A 21,603-nucleotide genomic window follows, 5' to 3' on the forward strand; every position below is an offset into this window, starting at 1 on the left:
CATAGTATGTCTAGGTGTGTGTCATGTATGTGTTTCACTTTGAGAGCGGGCAACTAAATTTCATTTTTGATGTGTGCCATTGTGCCCACAGTAAGAAAATGACAATAAAGGTGATCTTATCTTATCTTATCTTATCTTATCTTATCTTATCTTATCTTATCATCTTATCTAGGCAATGTAATAGTACAGGAGGTGATTGTTTTCCTGATGTATATACACAACAGTCAGGCCAAGGTATCAAGAATGTGAGGTTACTTAAAACTAGTTTCCTTTATTGTTCTTCACCCATAGCCAGAATCTTGCCTGACTAAAGGAATTATTTGCATAACTACAGATGTACTCTAGGAATAGCTAGTGAGGAGCTGTCTTAATCCTCTTTCTGCTGAACAGGCTTTCCAATCTCTGCTGGCTCTTTGCCCTCTGGAAATCAGCCCCTCCCTTCTGGGAATCCAGACTATATTCCCACCACAACCTATTTCATTTGCTTAAGCCTCTGAGCCGTTGTCATTAAAGACACAAACACATTCATAACAAACATAATCTATCCATAATGGGAGCTATAAAAATGTATTTCTCAGTACTCCAGTCTGGATAATCCTCTGCTAATGGCCAGCCCTGGTGTCGCAGTGGTTAGAATGCAGTACTGTAGGCTAACACAGCCCACAGCAGGAGTTCGTTCCTCACCAGCTCAAGGTTGACGTAGCCTTCCATCCTTCTAAGGTCTGTAAAATGAGGACCCAGATTGTTGGGGGTAATATACTGACTCTGTAACCTGCTTAGAGAGGGCTGTAAAGCACTTTGAAGCAATGTATAAATCTAAGAGCTATTGCTATTACTATTAGCAGCAACTCACCACCAAAAAGCAAGATACCCACAGGGTCTTCTTTAATCAGATTTATTGAAAGACAGACAAATCTTGGAGACAATGTATACAGTATACTTGGCTCATGTTCCTTCTTTTCCTCACAACTAGTGATAAAACACAATGCCCAAAGAGATTTTTGCTTGCCAAAGGGACACTACGAAAAATCAGTGAGAGTGCCAAATCTCTGTGGTGATTACAGCATTGCTACATAAATTCACAGGGGTAATTGTCAACCATTGATCAACAGGATTAATCCTAACCCATTTGGCGGGGGCGGGGGGGGGGAATTACAAGACAGCTGAAATAAGCACAGGTGGGCCAAAAAGGAATAAAAACTATTTATTTTAATGCCTTATTTATCTTTAAATGTGTTAGGATGGAGTTAACTGAGGCACCAGGAAGATGATTAACAATTCTTTCTAATGAATGAACAATGTATAGTTTTCTGCAGTTGTAATGTTTTGTAAACCACCATTCTCCTTCAAAGCCCCATCCCGTTGCCCATGGCTCACAGGGGTTGTACACAGTAGTGGGGTTCAGCTGGTTCACACCAGCTCAGCAGAACCAGTAGCTAATTTTTTGTTACCCAGGCCCAGAATGGACTTCCAGAAGTGGCATCCACACAGAGAACCGGTTGTTCACATATTTGAATCCCACCACTGGTTGTACAGCCAGTCCCGCCAATATCAAAGGCAAAGATTTGTGGCTAAGCCTCATTCTCAGCCCTCTGGCATTTCCCTTTTGTGTACGCAAGCTGCTTCAGCTCTCCCAAACTGTCTTGTTGATTGTGGCTGGGCAGGAGACTAGAAACTATATTTCCTTTCCACTCCCTTCCTGCTGCATGCCAGATGCCAGAAATTATACGTGCAGGCAGTTCACTGCAATTTACTTGGATACAAGAATCAGAATATTCAAATAATTTCTCGGAGACAATTAGGAAACAAAACCTACTAAGACAGAGGCTCATGCATGTATAACAAATACAGGAAAGCTGCGTACGTTACACTAAACACATAGAGAGCTAAGCATATTATGTGAGATACTGAAAAAGAAAGCCAACAATGGATGCGTACCCATTGCCCTATTCTTCTTTGTTTTATTTTATTTATTTTGTTTTCTCAACGTGCCTCAGCAAGATGTTTGGCTATAAAAATATTGCAAGGGAAAAAAAGACTACTTACTTGCCCAAATAATGCTAATATTGCTATGATAAATTGGATGTGGTTGCCCTCTAGTGGTCTGTTGGATTTCTCAAACCAGCGGAAAAATATTCTTTGTCATATGTATGAGGAATGCAAAAATGTATATAATTAGGGCTGTGTATAGATGGAAAATGATTCAGAAGAATTGCTTTGGTCTTTCCAAGAGACACCGCCTTTTTTGTTCTTCATTAAAACAGCACAATCTTTAAGATTCCCTTTTGAAAGTCACTGGGAGTGAGGTAGTATCATAATAGGATACTGATATTGCTATTGTTAAAGGGTCCAAAGTGTTACTTTTGAACAATTTTCAGACTTGGCTTAGTCCTCCTGTATATTGTATACAGTAGTCCTCGCTGAATGACTATTTGGTTAGCAACCATTTGAAGATGTGATGGTGCTGAACAAGTGGTAACAAGCAGTTCTCAAAGTTCCAGCTGTCACCATATTCCCAAGATCATGTGATCACATTTCAGGTATATGGCAACCAGTTCACACTTAGTTGTAGCATCCCAAAGTACCTTGCTCAATAGTAGTAACTGTGAGAGGGAACTTCGAGTCCTAGTGGACAATCATTTAAATATGAGCCAGCAGTGTGGTGCAGCTGCCAAGAAAGCCAACACAATGCTAGGCTGCATTAACAAAGGGATAGAATCAAGATCACATGAAGTATTAATACCACTTTATAATGCCTTGGTAAGGCCACACTTGGAATACTGCATCCAGTTTTGGTCACCACTATGTAAAAAGATGTTGAGACTCTAGAAAGAGTACAGAGAAGAGCAACAAAGATGATTAGGGGACTGGAGGCTAAAGCATATAAGGAACGGCTGCTGGAATTGGGTATGTCTAGCCTAATGAAGAGAAGGACGAGGGGGGACATGATAGCAGTGTTCCAATATCGCAGGGGCTGCCACAAAGAAGAGGGAGTCAAGCTATTTTCCAAAGCGCCTGAAGGCAGGACAAGAAGCAACGGGTGGAAACTAATCAAGGAGAGAAGGAACCTAGAACTAAGGAGAAACTTCCTGACAGTTAGAACAATTAACCAATGGAGCAACCTGCCTCCAGAAGCAGTGAATGCTCTAACACTGGAAGTTTTTAAGAAGAGACTGCACAGCCATTTGTCCGAAATGGTATAGGGTTTCCTGCCTGTGCAGGGGGTTGGACTAGATGACCTCTAAGGTCCCTTCCAACATTATTATTATTATTATTTATTAAAGTCATATGATCGCTATTTGAGAGCTTTTCTGTCTGTTTCCCACACACAACGTCAATGCCTCAACCATACTATGGTTTTCTATTTTAATTTGGAGGTTACTTTGTGGAAAGAAAAAGGGCTGCCATGAGGAGCAAATAAATTATGAACCACTATCATTCCTTCACACACTAATATTAATTGCATCCAACTATATTGGCTAAAGAGGGGATCCAGTCACTTTTGTTTTCTAGTGTTTTTTTCCCTATTGTTTCCCTTGAAGATTCAGTACAGAGTTAATGATGTTTTTGGATTTGTTGAATGGAAAAGAATAGAATGGAACAGAGCTGGAAGGGACCTTGGAGGTCTTCTAGTCCAGCCCCCGGCTCAAGCAGGAGAACCTATACCATTTCAGACAAGTTTTACTGAGGCATTGAAACATAGACTTTGATTTTTTCCTGGGCTGACGTTAGAGGTGGATCTTAGTTAACAGAGGAACTGGAGTAGGAGGGAAGTAATGGCTGGCAACCATGAAGGACCTAGATAGGTCTGGCAATGTCAGCCCTTTTAGGTAGCCCAGGCAGAAAACCACAAGAAGTGAAACATCTTCAAGGAAAAACAAAGAAAGAAAGTCCAGTTGCCTTTGGAAAAATCACCTTTGAGACACACATCTGGATAACTCTCAGACTGACAAAAGTTGGGTATCCCTGCCCCAGATAGGCAATGGGCGTTTTTTTCAGGGGCTACTAGATTTACCCGCCATTCCTCAACACTGGGAAGGGTTGATGGAACTGAGTCCTTCCAGTTGGATATATCAGCTAAGGAGAGCTGCAGACAGTGATTTGTTGTGGAGATATGTAAGAGAAAAGGAATACACACAACCAAATATTTTTTTCAGCCTTTTGAAAAGAATTCTGTTTTAAATCAATTCATTTCCTCAGCAAAATGCAACTAAATCATTCTGGAAGCAGATGGCAACCAGGAAAGCTGACACTACCGGGACATTTCCCAGATGCTGTCTTGTTCAGATGTGTGTCAAGTGGCGTTCATAAAAAAGGGATGTCTAATTCCATGAATTGTTTCATGGTGGTGATGCTGCAGGCCAAACAGTTTCTCAGCTCCTGCACTTGAGAAGACACCTTTATCCCCTTTGACAAATTCTGACATGTTTTCTGGCTGCATTCTTGTTTTGCCTTACTCAATTGAAGTAAGATACAAAAAGGCCATTGTGTTAAAAATACAATGAATCCATGGGAAAAAGTTGGCAGCCCTAGGAAAATCATGAGCTCCTTTCTGCCAACATTTTATTCAGCTTTTTTTTTTTTTTGCAAGAGGGCTGATTTGTTAGGGGCTGCTATAATATTCTCAGGCTGGATCTTGAAAGCTAAACATCTCACGTACTTCAGGTTGAGCGTATGAGGCAGCTTTTCCCAAACCAGAGGGGGCCCCCCCTCTATATAACTGAAAATGCAACTCCTGGCTTCCCACTCAGACCAAACTAATTTAGAATACTAAGAACAAATTGCAGAGCTAACATGTCTGGGCAGCGGAGTGCCCAGCTTGGGAAGGCTGGCATATGACAAAGTGGAGAAGTAAATTTATTTTCTGGTGTGTGTTTATATGATGACCAAATAGGACACCTATCCATTCTCTTAATAGTCATGGCATAAACATTTCACAAATGGTCTGAAATTGAGTACAGCTCACTTACTAACAGGCAGATGTTCAGTAGCAACCGTTATTGGCTGAGCTGTATTGACTCAGTTATTCCAAGTGTGTAGCTGCTAAGCCTCATTTCGGGGGGGGGGGGTAGATGAAACTATCCTTATACTAGGATCTGGCTTTTTATAAACTAGTTCTTTGTTTGTTCCTGGGAGACAAATGACACAACTCAATAACACTAAGCTATTTAAAAAATTGAAGTTATCTATTTGCCCATAATCTTACAAATTAACTTTAATAACATATATAAGCCAGCAGTGTGCAGCAGCAGCCACAAAAGCTAATACAATCATGGATTGTATAAACAGGCATGGAATCAAGATCATGTGATTATTAATACTGCTTTATAAAATCCTAGTAAGACCACACCTTGAATACTGCAACCAATTTTGGTCACATAATACAAAAAAGATATTGAGACTTTGGAAAAAAATTCAGAGAAGAGCAACTAAGATGATCAAAGGCTAAAATGTATGAAGAATGGCTGCAGGAATTGGGTTTGGCTAGTCTAAAGAAAAGAAGAAATAGGGGAGATATGACAGCAGTATTCCAGTATTTGAGAGGTTGCCACAAAGAAGAGGGGGTCAAATTATTCTCCAAAGCACCAGAGGGCAGGACAAGAAACAATGATTGTAAACTGATCAAAGAGAGAAGCAACTTGGAATTAGGGAGAACGTTCCTAACAGTGAGGATAATTAACCAGTGGAACAGCTTGCCTCCAGAAATCCTGGGTGTTCCATCACTGGAAATTTTTAAGAAGAGACTAGGATATTGTGAGAATTTAAAATGGGCAACTTAACTCAGCAGATTGTAATAGCAATAGCATTTAGACTTTACTGCTCCATAGTCCTTTATAGCATTCTCTAAGTACAGAGTCAGAGTCAGCATATTGCCCACAGCAATCTTGCTTCTCATTTTACCAACCTCAGAAGCGTGAAAGGCTGAGTCGATCAGGATCGAACTCTTGGCAGTGGGCAGCCTGAAGTATTTTATTCTAACCATTGTGCCACCATGGCTCAGTAATATTGAGTCACAACAGTTTTACTAAGGGAAAACTAAACACAAGCATTACTTTAGGCCTAATTAGGCAATTAGGATCATGTAACTTTCCTCTGTAAATCAAAACACCTGTTTATTCAACAAAATGACCAGCAAATGGATCTGAAGCCAAATAATGAAATAACTATGCAAATAAAACACTTCATTTAGTCATCTTATGTTCCCTTTCCTGTGCCATGGGAAAGAAGACTTGGTTCCAGTAGTTTTTAAAACGTGGTTGTTAGTTCTTATTCAAATATTATAGAACCAAAATGGTTAAATAATTGGAATGATGTTAGTCAAAGAAAGAACCCAGGGGGATTTGCAATTGACAGATATAATTAGAAGGCAAACAAGATCAAAGTTATGCTATAAAACTGTGTTTAGTTCAATTTTTGCTCAAGCAATAAAACCATGAAACCACACCTTCTTTGATTTTTTCCCCTTGTCCTTTCCAATGTATGTCTGAATGGGCATTACTCATCTGGAAACTTTTTGCACTTAATGTCACAGGAAATTGGACAAAATCTCTACCACCAGCTGAAAACATCAGGACTGTCCTAGGATTTGCTGAATCAAACTGTAATGTGCCAAGCAGATTTTTTTTTAAATTGTATCTTTCAAATCCCAGTGTTAACCCGTTTGTCTACTAGAAAAATGTTGCTCCTAACAAGAAAACAAAAATATAGAAACCGGATAGCAATAGTTCCATATGGGTAGATCTAGTGCATTCACAACTGGTTTGCAAAGATCCATATGTCCATTAGATGGCACTAAAGATAGGATCTTGCAAGGTTTAAATAGATCTCGACTTAAGACCATGACTGAGCCCAAGATTTCTATTGCTAAGCCAGACAGTTGTTAAGTGAGTTTTGTCCCATTTTACGACCTTTCATGCCATAGTTGTTAAATGATCCACTGCAGTTGTTAAGTTAGTGACATGGTTGTTAAATGAATCTGGCTTTCCCATAGACTTTGCTTGTCAGAAAGTCGCAAAAGGTGATCAAGTGAACCTGGGACATTGCAACCGTCATAAAGATGAACTAGTTGCCATATTTATGTGACCACAGGGATGCTGCAATAGTTGTAAGTGTGAAAAATGGTCATAAGTCACTTTTTTCAGTGCTGTTGTAACTTTGAATGGTCACTAAATGAACTGTTGTAAGTTGAGGACTACCTGTATCGTAGCTGATCTAGGCAGTCCTCATAAGTTTGAGGACTACTTGTAAGTAACTTTTTTTAGTGCTGTAAGTCAAGGACTATCTGTATTTTCGCAAATGGCAAGCCATATGCTTGAACGGCTGGAAGCTGACTATTATTCCCTTTCCTTTTTATGTAATTTTAGGAATTGGAAGTAAGAGGTTTGTTGCTTCTGGATATATATGTGTATCTGCTATGCTTGAAAGTTGATAGCTTCCTCCTCCATGAAACTGTCTACATTTCCACATCTCATAATTCATTGAAATTCTGATGTAATATGGTGTATTGAATTAATTCACTTATCTGTGATCACAGAATCAACAATTGTTGTTGTTGTTAGTTGCGAAGTCGTGTCTGACCCATCGTGACCCCATGGACAACGTTCCTTCAGGTCTTCCTATCCTCTACCATCTTCTGGAGTCCATTTAAGCTCACGGCTTTGCTTCAGTGACTCTATCCAGCCACCTCATTCTCTGTCGTCCCCTTCTTCTCTTGCCCTCAATCTTTTCCAGCGTTATTAGGCCCTTCGCCAATGAGTCCTTCCTTCTCATTAGGTGGCCAAAGTATTTAAGTTTTAACTTCAGGATCTGGCCTTCTAAAGAGCAGTCGGGGTTGATCTCCTCTAGGACTGTCCGGTTTGAACACCTAGCAGTCCAAGGGACTCACAGGAGTCTTCTCCAGCACCATAGTTCAAGATCACAGAATAGATTGAACTATATACTTCACTGGTTGGGTGGGTTTAATACTTTGATCCAGAAACCAGCCCAAAAAAATCTAAGTTTCTTCTTTGTGTCTGCTGTTTTTAAGAGATCGGGGTCAAATTAGTAGCCATCAGCACATTCCTGTGGTAGTAAATTCTGTAATTTAACTATATCCCTGAATGAAAAACATATCCTGTCATAAACCCTAATTTTTTTCCCTACTCTTCAGTTTCATAACATGATCTCTTAGTTCTAGCATTAGTAAAGGGAAAAAAGTGTCTTTTCCTCCTCTTTTCTCATACTGAATCTTCCTGTTCAAACTATCTCTTGTTACCTTTTTTCTAAACATTGGCAGACTTCACACAATATAGTAAACCTGCTTCTTTTAAATTTATTTATTTAATGTTAATTTTGTATGCTGCCTGACTCCAATGACTCTTGGGGATTAATGTGTAAGAATAATGTAAAGAAAAAGATACAACGAGGAACAAACTAAGGAAGAAAAGATAAAGAATAATTTGTTGGCTAAGCCCCATAATCCATGGTTCATAATGCCTGATATGACAAATCTCACTAAACCAAAACTGATCAAAGCAGATTATGGCTTAATATGATGAATGAAACCAGCCACTGGATTCCCCCCCCCCATATTAGTTACTTCAGCATTTATTTTATTATTCTTATTTTACTGTATAGGATTGCCTGGTATCCGATATATCTTCTTCTTTAAAACCATTAATTGGTATAAAGGTATTGTTTTTCTTTCAGTCTTTTTCTGAGATGATTTTTCACCTGGTCAGTATTTTCGTAGAATTGCAGAGTTGGAAGCAGATTTTTGGGGGGATGAGGAGGTGCATGGGAAGGTCTGAATTTCTGCAAACTATACGTAGATGTTGGTACTTGGGCTACATGATAGGAAGTCAGCAATCATGTGAATAGCTTCTCAAAAGTTAATTGCAATCCTGGAGGATATTTTCTGAACCAGGGCCCAAGAGGGTATTGAGAGTGATATGATTTTTCCTTTATATTTTTGTTTCCCCTCTTCTCTTTCTGACACCTATTGTATTTGGAATCAGCAATATTATTATTGTTCTTATTATATAGTTGGGTTACCCACTTGGAGCAGCATATTAAGATACCTTTTATTAATAATTAATAAATTATTGAGGTGGCGTAGCAGTTAGAGTGCAGTACTGCAGGCCACTTTAGCTGACTGTGTTCAGCAGGTCAGCGGTTCAAATCTCACCGGCTCAAGGTTGACTCAGCCTTCCATCCTTCCGGGGTAGGTAAAATGAGGACCCAGATTGTTGGGGGCAATGGAAATATACATTGCTTACTGGTGTACATCGCTTAGAGAGTGCTTGCACTTAAAGCGGTATATAAATCTCATAAATAAATAAATAAAATAAATAAATCTAGCTTGGGATTTTCTATGCTGATTAACAGAAGCTCTTAGGTTCCAAACTGAGGTCTACCGAGAATTGTGGTATGTTTTATTACAATCCCTTCCAACTTCTCTCTCAACTTCTGTATCTTGGGTTTTCTGTCTCAATTTGGTGAAGGAGACATATCCTGTAAGATTTGCAAGAGCTTATTTTTCAGACAGGTGTTTCTACAGTTGATTAATATTTATGTCCTTTTATTCATGGATAGAAGGTTTATTCTGAAAATGACTGTCAACAGGGTGCCATGTTCAGAACAGAGTTTCAAAATATTTTCTGTTAAGCAAGCTGTTGAATTCCTTAACAGAAAGAGGATGATCAAGGAAGCAAGACCATATGGGCTTTCTTTAATGAGTTACGTTCAGAGGGTTTTCAAAAATCTTGAAAATGAGATAAAAGTCTTCCAGCCCTCCTTTATCGCAGATGTCATTAAGGCAGGATCTCTCTGAAGCTTTTAAATCTTTTTCCCAAGCTGTTTATATGACAGGCTAAGAATTAATTTCTCCCGATATGTCTGGAGTAACTTCTCCCATCTGCTAATCCTTTGTGTCTGGACATCTTCTCCTCCCTTCTGAACCTCAGAGCAATCTCTCACACAACCCATTAGATGTGCTGACTAGGAGGACTCATCATCTGATAGAATTGGAGGGCATCCACTAGGAGAAGTCTATTCTTAAAAGATCTGTGGCTGCATGTTTCTCTTTTGCTCTATTTTATGCATGCATGTATGCATATAAATATAAATGTGGGCCTTTGATAGATTTGGAACAGAAGGTAGTGATTTTCTTGGTTGTTGAGCTTCAAGACAGATGATGTCCTAAAATAGAAGGGTGTAGATGATCGGTAGAACAGAAGCCTGTAGATGTTCAGTGAAATTGCTCTGTTATGATAAATTTCTTAAAGTGGAAATATTTAGAATGTCGTCTCTTGTATTTTTAGTGTCACAGATGTTCATTTGTGGGTAAAAGTTACAAATCAGAAGACCAGGATAATTTTATAGGGCAATATTATTTAAAAGATTCAACCACGATTCTTAAGATCATGGTGAGTTATCTTTATGTGGCAGGGACATTGAATTTGGTTTGGCAATTGCCTTTAGGAAAACATTAGAAATTAGAAGGACGTACGTGAAACCAAGATGGTTGGTTGGGAAAATTAAGTTTTATACTGAGAACTGGGGTTCAGTAAATGCCTAAATCTAACTGTTTTTAGATAGTTTTCTCAATATTTTCTGGTCATTTAAATACAGTAAGAAATCCAGTTGATAAATAAAATTCTCTCCCTCATCCACTCCTTTGTTTCTTAAGCGGCAAATCAAATACACTTGGTTTGCTTGTAGCTAGCAAATAAATGCAGCACTGTTTCTAAACTCCAGATTTTTTTTAATAGTCTGAGTGGCTTACCTCTCTATATCTAATCAAGAAGCCTAAAACAGTTGCTATATGGGCTTCATTTTATCATGCTAAAACAAACAAAAAAAGCCTCCCCCATTTAAACAGAAGGATTAACATTTGTCAGTGCTCCCCAACAGGAACCACAGCTGTCCATTAAATGTGGTGGACATTTCCAGCATGCAAATCAATTTTTCTGGTACTGGGGGATGTGGTGAATAATGACTGGGTTGTTTCAGAAAGCATGACTGATTTGGGATGAAGATTCCTGCCCCTCTGACATTTTCACAGGGTAATTTATTACACGCAGCATATAAAGTGATGGTCATCAAGTCTTGCTGGCAGACTCAGTAGAAGGAACGTTCTCCAAGACTCCATCACACCAACAGCGGAGTTTTTTTTTTTTTTTTTAGCAGAAGACCCTCATTCTAAGGAGCAAGCAATGTTGAGTCATATGCTACTAAAGGACATCCTCAACTGGAGTCTCCTGCTTTTGCTTCTGTTTCTTCATTTTTGCCTGGGCGAAGAAGAAATCATGGAGGTGAGCAGAAGAGATAATAATCCAGTGGCCAAAGTTTTGGAGAGCCACCACCAGACTGGTCATAAAGGTTCCAGCAGCAGGGAAAACTTGAGACAGCGGAGCCAACTGTATAAGTGGACGGTTGAGGCAGTTGATGGTACTAGTCCTTCTACTGACCAAAATGCCTTGAAACCAGAAGTAGATGATGTAGCACAGACTACTTCAGACAGAGTCCAGGTACTCTGAATTAATATTCTAAGATGCTGTTCAGAAAGTATGTGAGCTTTTTATTATATGTCAACATTAGTACTACCTTTCTCAAGAGCAATGGGTTCCTAATGATAGGGTGACCATGCTACGCATGGACGTCTTTCAGGATAGGGCTTTTCTTTTCTATGAACTTAATTGTCCATACAGATGTTTTCCCCCCACTTTATGACATCAACTATCTTTAATCTACCAATAATTCAAAATTATGCATGTTTATTTAGATGTAAGTCCCAGTGTATGGATTTACATCTTAATGGGGCAATCCAATCAATGTTAAGCATTTCAGATCATAGTAAAAATTATGGGACTTGGTTAACTTTCTATAGATTATGCCATAGTGATACATTAGAAAGGTTATGAGAAAAATACCTTGCATTGGAGCAATTTTGTTCAAGATGCACAGGATGCATCAAACAGGCTGTCAGACATGAAGGAAGGACTGCATACTTCAGTGGTATAAGGAAAAACTCTCAGTATTTTTCAATGCATCTTTATGTAAATTGGTGTAAGGTTGTAATTTGCACATTTACTGGAGACAGTTCTTAATTGAAAGTAGAATTTATGTAGAGGATATTGTTCATAAGAATGGCAAAGGAGAACACTTATTTTTAGAGAATATGCTTTATAATTTAAGTGCTTAAATATACTGCCCTATACTCCTTTCTCAGCTCAATTAATGTTAGACACCAGAATTGCTGTGCTTATTGTTGTTGTTATTATATTTTTAAAATCACTTAATTAAAAACAGCTTTACTGTATGGAATTTACTTCAAATAGAAGTAAGTAGTTCAGGCTGTTCTTTAGATGAACAAAACTATTTTATAGAAGAATTTTCAGATAGCAGGTATTAGAGATGGGTCAATGAGTGTAATCATTGCATATACATTAATTGAGATATGAATAAAGAGACAAGCAAAGTGCTTTTTTTGTATTGATTTTGAATTGTATCCATGTTTAAACTAATGCTTTTCTTGGCAGAAAAGGGGTTTCCAATTGAAATGTCATTGCATTTGTGGTGATCAATGTTCAGTTCCTACTGTAGTGCTTGAAGCTCAGTTATTAATAGTGTAGTTAAGCAGTGGCAAACTCCAACTTTAGATGTACATTGGGGCCACTGTTTTGACTTTGTGGACCATACCCTGTAGATCAGTGGTTCTCAACCTTTCTACTGCTGCGACCCCATAATACAGTTCCCCATGTTGTGGTGACCCCCAACCACTTATACATCACCGGGTGCCAGGGGCGTGGCCAAAGAAAAGGGGGAAAAAATGGCAGACAGCCTTATTTGGCAACCCCTGTGAAATGGTCGTTCGACCCCAAATGGGGTCCCGACCCACAGGTTGAGAACCACTGTTGTAGATACTCTGTGAGGTGGCCTAACTGTGAAAGCAATCATGCCAGGCCTGATCTTTAACTAGGGCTACCATATCTGGGCTGCAAAAAGACCAATGACCACATGTACTCTCTTTGCTGCCATTTAGAGATTGTCTATATTTTTGCAGCCCAAACATGGTAGCTCTATATTGTTGATGGTTGGAGAATGGATTTTGCTTGGAAATTTAGTCAACTGTCCCCTGGAATTTCCTCCTAAGAAGGAATAAGTTACAGTCAATTGCATGTGCGTACTGTTCTCTGAAGCATTCTGCTCTTGGCTGGAGCTGTTTATTACTAAGTGCCTTTATTAAAATGGGACCACTGATTTAATATGTTATTTGTTTGATCCAATCTTTGCCATGCCTCATTTTTCAGGTGCAATGCACAGGCATTTCTCTCTATAAGTGATTAAGAGACATGTGATTTGCTATTGATGGCCCTGAAAGAAAGGCTTTTATTTATCACCAGATAACAAGCTTACAGAAGAATGAGGCTCTACAGAGGTGGAATGGTCTCTTTATGCGGCAATGAAGGAATGGGGTCTGTTGCTGCAGATAATCTGTTACAGGTAGTCCTTGACTTACAACCATTTGGTTTAGTAACCATTCAAAGTTACAAAAGTGCTGAAAAAAAAATGACTTACATACATTTCCTTGAACTTACAACCATCATAGCATCCCTGTAGACACATGATCAAAATTTGGCAACCAGCAGGGATTTATGATGATTGCAAAGTCCCAGGATCACGTGATCACCATTTACAACCTTCCCAGCTGACTTCTGACAAGCAAAGTCAATGAGGGAACTAGGATTCACTTAATGATCACATGCTTCGCTTAACAACTGCAGTGATTTGCTTAATGTTCATGGCAAAAAAAGGTTGCAAAATCAAGCATGAGTCTCTTAACAACCACCTGGCTTAGCAATGAAAATTCTGGTCCCAACTGTAGTTGTAAGTCGAGGACTACCTATATTGATATATGTCATAATTGTGATATCCTATAAATTGTTTTTGAACGATGTGTTTACAGACAATACAGAGTGGACCTCAAAGCCCACCAGAATGTGGTTGCCGGGGAGATTTTGGATTTCGAGGTTATCAAGGCCCACCTGGACTTCCAGGACCTGCTGGAATCCCAGGTAAATAATTAGAAAACAATTGTACAATGATGAACACTTAAAGGGGTTGCTTGGTTTCTGTGGCAGTTTGCATAGCAGAAAAGATGTATTGAGCTTCTTGCTGCATCAAGTCTCAGTGTTCTTGCGCTATTACTCTAAATGGTGCACCACCTGGAACATCTGGAATACTGTAGTGGCATTCCTTACCCTGCTCCTTTCCTACTGTATTCTCTTGGCTTATTCCTTCAGTCTCTTAAATCAAATTCATAGTAGCAGAATTCTAGATTCAGAAGCAGCCATTTAGGCCAGTGCTTCTCAACCTCAACAACTTAAAGATGTGTAGACTTCAACCCCCAGAATTCCCCTGCCAGCATGCTGGCTGGAGAATTCTGGGTGTTGAAGTCCACACATTTTAAAGTTGTTGAGGTTGAGAAGCACTGAAACACTGATTTAGACCATTGATTTTTCCCATAAATGGCTGTTCAGATTCTGCCCAAAGACATAAAGTAAATGATAGACCTTCACCTCGGTTTGGAATCTGCTAGCTAGGCAGTCTCCCTGTGTACCTTGCCACTAGCTGAGCTTCCTGGTCCTGTCAACATTTGGCCTTTTAAAAATTAAATTTTAAAACATTGTGAAACTGATGTGCTTCAGTGCAAAATACCAAATAATGGTTGACTCTGTCATTTTGCCCACCAGTACCCGAAAGGACATGGGAGATAAAGTGGTGGCAACAACCATGCTGGTAAAATACTGCCTTGTAATTGCTTAAATTGTCCATGTCAGTAAACAGTGAATTCCCCATCATTTTGCAACTTTCCCATCATTTTGTAAACTCCCCATCATTTTGGAGGAGAGCCCACAGTTTGTTCTCAGAACCCCAAAGGGCCTACCATCCACCTAAAAGTTTAGGGATCCATGTTGTAATGTAACACCAATAACATGGTGGGAAAGGGATCAGAATGTTCTCCTAAGCAATATTTTAATGCTAATATAGGTAGTTATGACAGCTTTGCCTTTGCAATACCCTGTTTGTGTAAGAACCAGGTGCACACTCAAAGTTGCAAAGAAGTCTTTGGATTGTGCCAGTTTTTTCTCCTACTCTTTTTTTTTAATTTGATTAATCACAGCAGCAGCAGTTTTCATTCTTGCCATGCAGATTTTTTTTTAGTTCATTGTAGCCCTTTTAATAATTCTTTTATTACTGAGCTGAATAAAATGTTTTTATAACCAGCTTTGGAGGGCAACAGGTTCAAATAACATGACTATTTTGATATGTAACCAGAGTGAAGACAATTGATTACGGTATATAGCTAAACTGCAAGCCTTAACCAAAATGCAATATTAGATTTCATTGATATCAACAGCAATGCCCAAAAATTCTATGAATTTCTTGTTTCATATCACGTATCTATAAACGACTGAAGACATGAGAAAAAAAATGTAATGTAATAAAATGATGTAGTGTATTAAGTTAAAAACATGAAAATGTTCTTCAGAAGATACTGATATAATTCATCAAGTAATTAATTAGGTACTTTAATGAGAGGCAAATGAAGAAAACAATTCTATTACTATGGTTCAACTTTAATTATGTTGCAACATACTTACACATATGTAAGTTACAACAGCACTGAAAAAAGTTATTTATGATTGCTCCTCATACTTATGACTGTCGCAGCATTCCCACAGTCACATTATCAAAATTTGGGCACTAGATAATCAGCAAGCATTTTTAATAGTTGGAGTATCCCAGATTTGCCTGATTGCCATTTGTGACCTTCAGGTATGAAAAATGGGAACCACAATTAAATTCCAGTTATGATGATTTTTTGCTCATGCCTGTACACAAGAATTGGTCAACTAACGGTCAGCACTAAATTGGTGCTAGAGAAGAGCCAGCGGAATTCAAGAGGAGCTGGACTTAGATTGTTTAGATGTTAGATGATTCTAGGCTGATTACTTGTTTGACTCTGCCCTAAGGCTCTGCCTGCTCCTCTCCTATCTCTTCTCAGCTGGCTTACAATAGGCAAAGTCAATGGGGGAACTGAATTCACTTAATGACCATGTGATTCACTTAAAACTGCAGTGATTCATTTGACAATCATGGTAAAAAAGGGCATGGGGCGCAATTCACTTAACTATTGCCTTGCTTAGCAATGAAATTCTGATCCCAGTTGTGCTTGTAAGTCGAGGACTGCCTATACCGTGTGCATAAGTGTGAGCATTTTTTTGTAGACTATGTTCTAATTGGGTAATGAGAAGACAGTAGCTCGTGCTTCTGAATGGTGCTGTAGAGGTTTAGCAATTCCACACTCAGAGATTTTGTAACAATCCCAAAGAGTGAGGAAAGGAGCATGGACCGTAACCCTTGCTCTGGATCAAATCTCGGAATGCTTCTACCTCTGGAGAACAATTTTCATTTCTTTCCCTTCTATCCCGCAGCTCGTGCCTGCCTGGTCAAGGAGGATGAGGCTGGTGTTACCATGATGCCTTGTCAATATTTTCCTGGCACCAGAACCCTCCAAAGGGCTGAGTTCCTTAACTGCCAACTGCCTATTTTTGACTTGATTTGAATGCTTTTATACCTTCTGTGTTGATGCCCTGGGAAATCATCAGTTAGTTAGCACTTGATTGTAACCTGTTACCATAGTCTTCAACTTATGACCAGAATTGAGCCCAAAATTTCTGTTGCTAAAGAGGACAGTTGTTAAGTGAGTTTTGCCCCATTTTATGGCTTTTCTTGTCACAGTTGCTAAGTGAATCAGTGCAGTTGTTAAGTTAGCAACATGGTTGTTAAGTGAATCTGGCTTTCCCGTTGATTTTGCTTGTCAGAAGGAAGCAAAAGATGATCACATGACTCTGGTACACTGCAACCGTCATAAATGGGAGTCAGTTGCCAAATCTCTGAATTTCAATCACAGGACAATGAGAATGCTGCAATGGTCATAAGTGTGAAAAACAGTTATAAGTCACTTTTTTCAGGGTCATTGTAACTTCAAACGGTCACTAAATGAATGGTTGTAAGTTGAGGACTATCTATATAAGATTTTGTCCTGAAAATGTACAAAAAAAAAAAAAAAAATCCTAGGACAGAAATGAAGGAAATTCACCTATTGTCCAAGAAAGCCACTGTTATTATTGGTTCATCAGTACAGTTTTCCTTCTCAACATACCCTTATTTTTTTTAGGCCAGTGCTTTTCAACATTAGTGATATTAAACTGTGTGAACCTTGACTCCCAGAATTCCCCAGCCACCATGTTTAAATATTCAGTTCCTATCAAGTTTCTTCTTATCTACCCCTGCCCTTTTTTCTACTATTTTAGAAAGGCTATCTGGTCCTCAGTACTTACGAGTGCTCTAGATATATTGAACCATAATTTCCATCATCCCCGGGCATTGGTGGTTAGGGAAGATGGCTGCTGTAGTACTAGAATATATATCTAGAGGATACCAGAATGAGAAAAAATAAATCTAATTTAGTCCAAAGGATGAAAACAAACTTGCATGAAGCCTTGTAAAGCTTGTATTTCACTGAACAATCTATTGATTGACTGCCCAAAGGAAACCATGGGAACAATGGAAATAATGGATTACCTGGCACAGAAGGATCGAAAGGTGACAAAGGAGACAAGGGGGACTTGGGACTCAGAGGTGAGCGAGGCCATCAAGGACATAAAGGAGAAAAAGGTTATCCTGGCATCCCGCCAGAGCTGCAGGTAATTTTCCTTTAATTTTCATGACAGCATGATTTTTCCAAAAGTGACTGCCCATTGCATAAATTTATGGATGGGTTTGTTTGTTTACCTGACTATGATCCCGAATATTTGTGGGTGGGCTGTGTCAATACTTTGAAGCAGTCCAAACAAGAAGCGCCAACTAAGAGTACACAGGTAGTCCTCAATTTACAAGGGCAGTTGTAACACGACATTAATGGTGAGGTTACAATATTAAAGGAATGTTGCAAGTCTGAAAGTACATCTCTCCTGCCTCACCTTTACAACCCGGCAATCACGTGACTGGGATTCAGATGCTTGGCAACTGACTTGCACTTATGATGGTTGCAGTGTCTCGCAGTCACGTGATCACTATTTGCAACCTTCCCTGCCAGCTTCCCACCAGCAAAAGCTGGCAGGGAAGATGAGAAATCGCTCCCATAAATTGCTCCCACTGTTTTTTCTCCTGAGGACCCCGCGATAGATGATGAGATTGAGGGATCTCATGCAACAGAGCACCTACCTGCTTACGGCACCCTCACCTGCACTCTGTAGTGCCGATAGGCTCTTGCATGGCACTGCAACAGTCCTTCCCACATCTGGCCAACCTTATGCCATGCTACACTCCTCTGCCCAGCGGCACTCCATAACACTCATCATAAAGGGTAACACTGAATTACCCAGCCAGTGGGTAATAGTCAAGGACTATTTGTACATTCTGGACACCCCTGCTATCACTATTGGTGCACAGTTTACATTTTTGTTTGTTTGTTAAAGCCAAAGTAAAACTGTCAAGACTTCTTTATTCTCTCCATGCTGGAGCCGATCTGACAAATCCCCTAAAATGTAATGCTTCTTGTGGCTGAGATGGCACGAAGGGATCTCCACAGACTCAGCTGCTATGTTAAAGTGTACAGTAATCTTAAACGGAGTTGTTTGTGTTTTAGACATCCATCTAGATGTTTTTCTTTCTGCGTATGAGTGTTTCTCTGTTCGTACATAAATCAATGGCAGTGTTGTTAGTCAGGTTGTGCACTGGCCCAGATCCTAGTGATACATTTAGAAAATTAAAGTTTCTCTCTCTTTCTCTCTCCCCTCTCCTCCCTCATCAGCTAAACTGGGAAAGAAGTTGATACAGAATTGACTGCTTTCAACCATTTATTTATTTATTTATTTATTTATGAGACTTATATACTGCTTTAAGTGCAAGCACTCTCTAAGCGATGTACACCAGTAAGCAATGTATATATATATATTACATTGCCCCCAACAATCTGGGTCCTCATTTTACCTACCTCAGAAGGATGGAAGGCTGAGTCAACCTTGAGCCGGTGAGATTTGAACCACTGACCTGCTGAACACAGTCAGCTAAAGTGGCCTGCAGTACTGCACTCTAATGTCTTCCAATCTGCCTTTCTCCTGTTCTTTAAATGCTAACTCTATTTGCATAGGTTGCATTTATGGCTTCAATGGCAACCCACTTTAGTAATCAGAACAGCGGAATAATCTTCAGTAGCGTGGAAACCAACATTGGCAATTTCTTTGATGTAATGACTGGACGATTTGGCGCTCCAGTGAATGGTGAGTACAGTGCATTCTGTATGAATTTTGTGCAAAAGAAACAATAATTTCCCTTGAACATTCTTTATTTAATCAAGCAGAACTTTTCCCCGTTGAAGCTTCCAACTGATGTTTTTTACTTTGGATCGAACACAAAGGCAAACATTGTGATTTTTTCTAAACATATCTTCTTGATAGATTGAAATATGACGTCCATGGCTTATTATTATTTTTGCAGAATCTAAATATAACATTTTGTGATTGCTTGTTCAGAAAGGGTGAATTCTGACAGATTCTATAAAAAATAACAAGAACTTCTGTTTGGACCCTTTTTAAAAAAAATAGGAAGTTTTTTTCCCTTTATTGCTCTTGCGTAGGCAATTTGCATGAATGTAACTTACAACTAAGAAATGTCCTTGTGTTAATTGCCTATAAAATTTCAACAGGAAATAATGGAAGGTACAGTACAGGGAATAAAAAAGCCAATATATGATTTTTGCAAACTTATTTATATCTGTCCCTTATATACTGCTGTACTCTGTATGGATTCCCAGCAATTTACAATAAAGCAGTAAAACAATATTGAATTAGGACAATACCATGGTAATACAGTAGAGTAGAATAATACAGATGGCATGCATTCATAATTTCTTGAGTACATTTTATGGATTTCTTAGAATTAACTCAGATTTGCTGTACATACTCAGTAATCTGATTCTCCAGATTAGGTTATTGATCAGGTTCTTTGCATGTTGACAAAGTCTCATTGGGATGCGGGCAAAATATCTTTTAGAAAAACCTGATCAATACAAGAACCCAACTACTAAATATATAAAGTTTTTTATTAGCTTCTAATAAGTAATAACATTTCTTAGGCTCGAGACAATATCAAAACAGAAACTGTAAAAAGTCCAAAAATTAGATTTTGGAAACCCAGAAAATAACATTATTCTCCCTAAAACTTTTTAAAGGCAACGTAGTTAAGCAACTATCGCTTTTACCACACTGTAATAAATTAAACAGTGTGCATTTATTAATCATTGCTTTTTCTATATGCCCACATTCACTGGTAAAGATAATACTAGACTGGAAATGAGATCTGTCAGTCACAAAAATATATCCATCTTTTTATACCTCTCTTTCTCCACTTCTTCAATTTATGGAAAATTTGTGGAGCTTAAAAAATGTACCAAATTGGCATTAAAAAAGAAATGAAAACCTTTAAGGTTCCAAAATAGTTTCTAAGCTTCAGGACCAGGTTACCTCATATTGGATTGTTTCAGAGATGAAACAAAATATTTTGCAAGTGTGGATATTCATCTTAGACAAGAAGATGAATGAATTCTTAACAATTGTGGCTAAATGTGTGTACTCTTAAGTGGGAAGGGATTCTTATTGTATTTGGTAAGTATTAGTTCTGAATATATGTACAGGTAGTCCACGACTTACATAGTTCATTTAGTGACTGTTTGAAATTACAATGGCACTGAAAAAGTAATTTATGACCGTTTTTCACACTTATGACTCTCGCAGCATCCCCATGGTCATGTGATAAAAATTCAGATGCTTGGCAACTGACTCATATTTATGATGGTTGCACTGTCCCAAGGTCACATTATGAGGTTGTTGAAGCAGCTGTGAAGGAACATTTATCTTGTATCTGTGCCATTCAATTATTCAATTGTACAACATATTTTCTCTCTTTCCTTCTAGGGGTTTATTTCTTCATCTTTAATATGATGAAGCATGAAGATGTCGAAGACGTCTCTGTGTACTTGATGCATAATGGCAACACAGTATTCAGTTTATACAGGTGTGTACGGTGCATTTGAGGCTTACAAATATGTGAAATAAATTTGGAAGAGGAACTAAAATTCAGGGTAGAGCACGTGAGCTGCCTTCTAAGGTTCTCAGCTTCAGTCCCTAAAACAGGGGTCCCCAACCCCCAAGCCGTAGCCCATTACTGGGCTGTGTCTTGTTTGAAACTGGGCCACAGTGCATGCAAAGCTCCACTTATGCGAGCGGAGGGTGCTCGTGCATGATGCTCCATTTGCACAAGTATCATGCGCAAGCACAAGCACCCTCTGCTCACATGTGAACCTTAATTTGCCTGAGTGTAAGGTGTGCGCACCCACTACTCACACCAGTGGAGCTATGCACACGCATGTGCGCCTGCCACTCACACGCTCCCCTATCCCTGGCTGGGGCACCAAGGTGGAAAGGTTGGGGATCGCTGCCCTAAAACCTCCAATTTTAAAAAGAAATGGGTTATGGGTAAGGGGACAAACCA

General features: G+C 39.0%; 1 protein-coding gene across 3 annotated transcripts in view; it reads left to right on the forward strand.

Annotated features, from left to right (window-relative positions):
- Positions 1-21,603, forward strand: part of C1QTNF3 (C1q and TNF related 3) — a 37,090-nt gene that overhangs the window by 14,030 nt on the left and 1,457 nt on the right. The window contains exons 2-6 of one of the 3 annotated variants that reach the window (XM_039349039.1): positions 11,167-11,510; positions 13,949-14,057; positions 17,602-17,756; positions 19,205-19,334; positions 21,027-21,126. In XM_039349039.1, the coding sequence (XP_039204973.1) occupies positions 11,167-11,510; positions 13,949-14,057; positions 17,602-17,756; positions 19,205-19,334; positions 21,027-21,126 (838 nt within the window). Of the gene's footprint in view, positions 1-11,098; positions 11,511-13,948; positions 14,058-17,601; positions 17,757-19,204; positions 19,335-21,026; positions 21,127-21,603 lie in introns of those variants that run through there. The other 2 variants (XM_039349040.1, XM_039349042.1) reach the window with 2 other exon arrangements.

This window comes from Crotalus tigris, unplaced genomic scaffold, assembly GCF_016545835.1.
Source record: "Crotalus tigris isolate CLP2741 ecotype Arizona unplaced genomic scaffold, ASM1654583v1 scf7180000018221.231157, whole genome shotgun sequence".
Classification (NCBI taxonomy): Eukaryota; Metazoa; Chordata; class Lepidosauria; order Squamata; family Viperidae; genus Crotalus; species Crotalus tigris.